The sequence below is a fragment of the Medicago sativa genome, chromosome 2, assembly GCF_051527215.1.
Source record: "Medicago sativa cultivar Bolivia chromosome 2, Bolivia_mono, whole genome shotgun sequence".
In the NCBI taxonomy this organism is placed as follows: Eukaryota; Viridiplantae; Streptophyta; class Magnoliopsida; order Fabales; family Fabaceae; genus Medicago; species Medicago sativa.
In genome coordinates this window covers 66005846-66009482 of record NC_140750.1, presented here as the reverse complement: position 1 = coordinate 66009482, position 3637 = coordinate 66005846, and the positions used below count along the sequence as shown (strand labels likewise).

At 32.3% G+C, this 3637-nt stretch overlaps 1 protein-coding gene across 1 annotated transcript; it reads right to left on the bottom strand.

Annotated features, from left to right (window-relative positions):
• Positions 1-961: 961 nt before the first annotated feature.
• On the bottom strand, positions 962-3158 carry LOC146949822 (NAC transcription factor 56-like). Its single transcript, XM_085745849.1, has 3 exons — positions 2835-3158; positions 2254-2561; positions 962-2076 (listed from the first exon to the last, which is right to left on the bottom strand). The coding sequence occupies exons 1-3, from the start codon at positions 3016-3018 to the stop codon at positions 1504-1506; spliced, it is 1065 nt and encodes a 354-aa protein (XP_085601975.1). The 5' UTR covers positions 3019-3158; the 3' UTR covers positions 962-1503.
• Positions 3159-3637: the final 479 nt, after the last annotated feature.

Here is a 3637-nt window from a genome sequence, read left to right as displayed (position 1 = left end):
TTATAATCATTATCTTGTAGGATCGATAGTAATTGAAGTTGAGAGTTTTTAATTATTCTCTTTCTAGGACTATCCAGTTGTTGCTCAAGATTCTCAAAATTTATTTACTGACAACATATATGTCATATAGAAAAATTTGATTTGCTCATGAGAAATTGATTTTAAATGAAATATATGTGTGAATTTAAATGTATTGTATATAGTTGTGAAAAAATATAAATTAGGGTAAGTTATCATATGAGATTTGGTGCTGTACGAGCCAATGTCATTTTTAGAAGGTAGAAAATTGGGAAACAAAAATTGATAGCAAGAAAAACTAGCTATCTCATGATAAATAGCCATAAATCTTTAATAACATTGTCACAAACCATAAATCCTTGATTAATTCATGGGCAGCTAGTGCATCAACATCCAATTTCACTAATTAAGATCATAGCTCCTATATTTATAAGATAGTATTTTCATCATATACTAAAGCAAACTTCTTTTTGACAAAATATATTTTATTCAAACTTAAAAATAGTGAAGTATCACTTTATAAATATTATTCAATTTATTAATTTTGTAAACTGGATTATTGGTGTATCAAAATCAGAAAAGTTTGTTACATATAGCTCATGTAGATCTTCCTTTCTTACAACTCATATGGAGAGATGAAAATTATCTCATAACAAACAAATTTAATATTGTATACTTTATATGTGTTTATTAATTGATACACATGTACCAACTAATTTATTAGATTCAATAGGAATGATTCTGAGAAAAAGGATAAGACATGACTAAGACTAATAACCTTCTAGCTATAGATTACATGCAGAGACGTGACAAAGAATTGATTCTATATATCATTACACATTAACAAATAAAATTCTGTTACTACTATGCTAACTTATGAACTTTTCATTCAAGAACATAGTAATTTAACTTGTAATTAAAATCAATCAAGAACAAATCAATATTTACAAAATACATTGACTACAAACCATAGTCACCATTTGCAATTTAATTAATTCTTGCATCATTCAGTAGATCTTGTTCTACAAGTATATGATCTATATATACAAATGTATCCTAAATCAATGTATATATAATAAAAAATATATAAAATATAACTACTAATTCTCTCTCTCTGAATCTGTTTCCCTCCCTTTTAATCAATTTTTACATGAAAGAGCTACCAACATTTTATTTTTTATTTTTATACCAATAAAAATAAAAAACAAGCAAATATATCTATATCTATATATGTATAAAGCTATATTAAATTTTAACTAAAAATATCCATGGCCTCACCTGCATGCTGCAACTGCTTCCATGGCTGAAGATCAAGTTTGAGACCATCTAGCTAATTGATTAAAACTCTAACTTGCTTCCAAATTCCTAATTAACAACCAAAATCTCAATACCCTTCTTTACAATCTAGTCGGCACGATATTCGAGAGAGTAGTGTGTAAGGTTATGGTACCACTAAATCTTGATGGATTCACCTAAGTTTAGTGATTAACCATACCAATTCATCCCTTGAATTTGATATGGTATTGATCCCAACATTGTTTGTGGTTGATGCAATGAAGATGTTTGAGGGAGATTATTAAGAAGAGAAGCAAAAGAAGTAGCAACAGTTCCATTCTCATGATCATTCCTCGCAACATTTTCCAAACTAAATCTTTTGTTAGATGATGAAGTACCAACATGAGCTGCAACATCTTCATCATTCCAATTATAAAGAGAAGAGAGTGTTCTTTTGGAAGGTGAATTAGCATTTGAAGATGTTGTCATAGTTGGTACAAAAGATAGCTCTGCCTTTGAATTTGAACCTCCTAAATTATTGTTGTTATTCATCATCATTCCTTCTAGTAAATTTTGGTCATTTTCCAACAATGCATTGCTGTAGTTATTTGATGACAACCTTGGAAAATTATGAAACCTTGAAGCAGCACTCATTTGGCCCACGTTGATTGATGGTGGTACACCTCCAATCATATCATCCATTGAATCTTCCCTTTCATGTTCCACTGGTGACCTATGTGTGTTGCTTTTCTTGTAGATCCGGCACAACACCCAATCATCAAGCTACAAATATACACACACAAAAAAGTTAAACTAAAATATTCAAAACAAATCATAAAAAAAGTTGAATCAGCGACAAAAAATCACAGACGTACATCACTTTTTGTACGTTTTGTAATTTTTCGTCGCTGATTTAACTGTGTGTGATAAAAAAAGAGAGTTTGGATTAGTTGAGCTTACCCTTAGAGAGTTTTTCTTGTTACCCAAGTCACAACCAGGAGGCCTATTATTAGGCTTATTATCAGCAAGCCTATACTCATGCATGATCCAATTGGTTTTGATACCTCTTGGTGGTTTCCCACCATAGAAAACCAAAGCTTTCTTCACACCAACTTTTTGTGTCCCACCAGAAGTTAAAACAGGCTTATCAGTACCAGTTGCCTTCCAATAACCAGAAGTTGCAGCCCTGTTTGGCCTAGCTCCATTCGGATACTTCCTGTCCCTTGGACTAAAGAAATACCACTCTTGCTCTCCAAACGTTGCCTTAGCTACAAAAAACCAAAAGGGTGCCCAAAAAAAAAACTTATAATCACAATAAAAAACAAAAATAATCAAATCAATAAAAAAAAAAAAAAACTAGTAAAAAACCCGTGCAAGAAAAAATGATCGAAAAATATGTGTGAAATTCTAACACGTATCATCTGAGTAAAAGACTTTTCCCAGAATAGATAGATAGACAAATAGAAGAAAAAGTACAAAACAAAAGAAACTCATTTTGAATTTGAACGTAAAGTTTGAAAATATGTAATCTTTGGAAGTACCTGGTAGCTCCCATGGATCAAATTTGTAGAGATCAACTTCAGCTATGATGGCTACTGGTAAAGGAGCTGAAGCTGCTTTTTTCTTGAGGTAATGAACAACAAGCTCTTCATCTGTAGGGTGAAATCGGAATCCAGGCGGGAGATTCGGTTGTTGCGAACCGGTTGATGAATCGGTACTTTCCATGGTTGAAGAGGTATATTTTTTTTTTATTTTTTACTGAGATTTTTTTGAATGGTTATGGCTATGGTTTCTTTTCAAAGAAGAAGAAGGACATGCTATGATAGTAACAACAACGAAAGAAAGTTGGGTTTGTAGTTTTTGTTACCCCACAAAGAGTGAAGCTTGTGTTTTATATTGGTACGGCAAGGTAATGAGGAAAAATCACCTAGGTGAATGTTCATGTTTAGGTTGAGTAGACATGCAACGTGTTGTAATATTAGGGGTATAATTGTCTTTTCATTATGGGATCAGTGACGTGGATGAGGGTGCATGGGGAGGAAGTGGGTACCTGATGATGACGTTAACTAGAATTCAGGCCGTTGAGAGGCTGACACGTGGGATTCCAAATCATAGAAGGGTTGACACGTGGGTGGGACCAAGAATGAAAGTGCCATATCTTTTTTTCTCTCTTTTTTCAATTTTTTATAATTTTTAATTTATATAGTTTTTTTTCACTGATTATGATTTTAATTATGGGTTTGTGAAAAGATAAAGGGGTCAATGGAAGGATAAGTGTGAGGTTTGTGGAAGTGGAGATTTGAGAGATGATAAGATTTTTGGTCTCCCTCTCTCCTCTTCTATA

Coding starts and splice junctions, on each gene's coding strand:
- LOC146949822 (XM_085745849.1), bottom strand. CDS start 3,018: ATGGAAAGTACCGATTCATCAACCGGTTCGCAACAACCGAATCTCCCG. Junction 2,562..2,834: donor TGATCCATGGGAGCTACCAG/GTACTTCCAAAG, acceptor GGTTTTTTGTAG/CTAAGGCAACGTTTGGAGAG. Junction 2,077..2,253: donor ACAAGAAAAACTCTCTAAGG/GTAAGCTCAACT, acceptor GTATATTTGTAG/CTTGATGATTGGGTGTTGTG.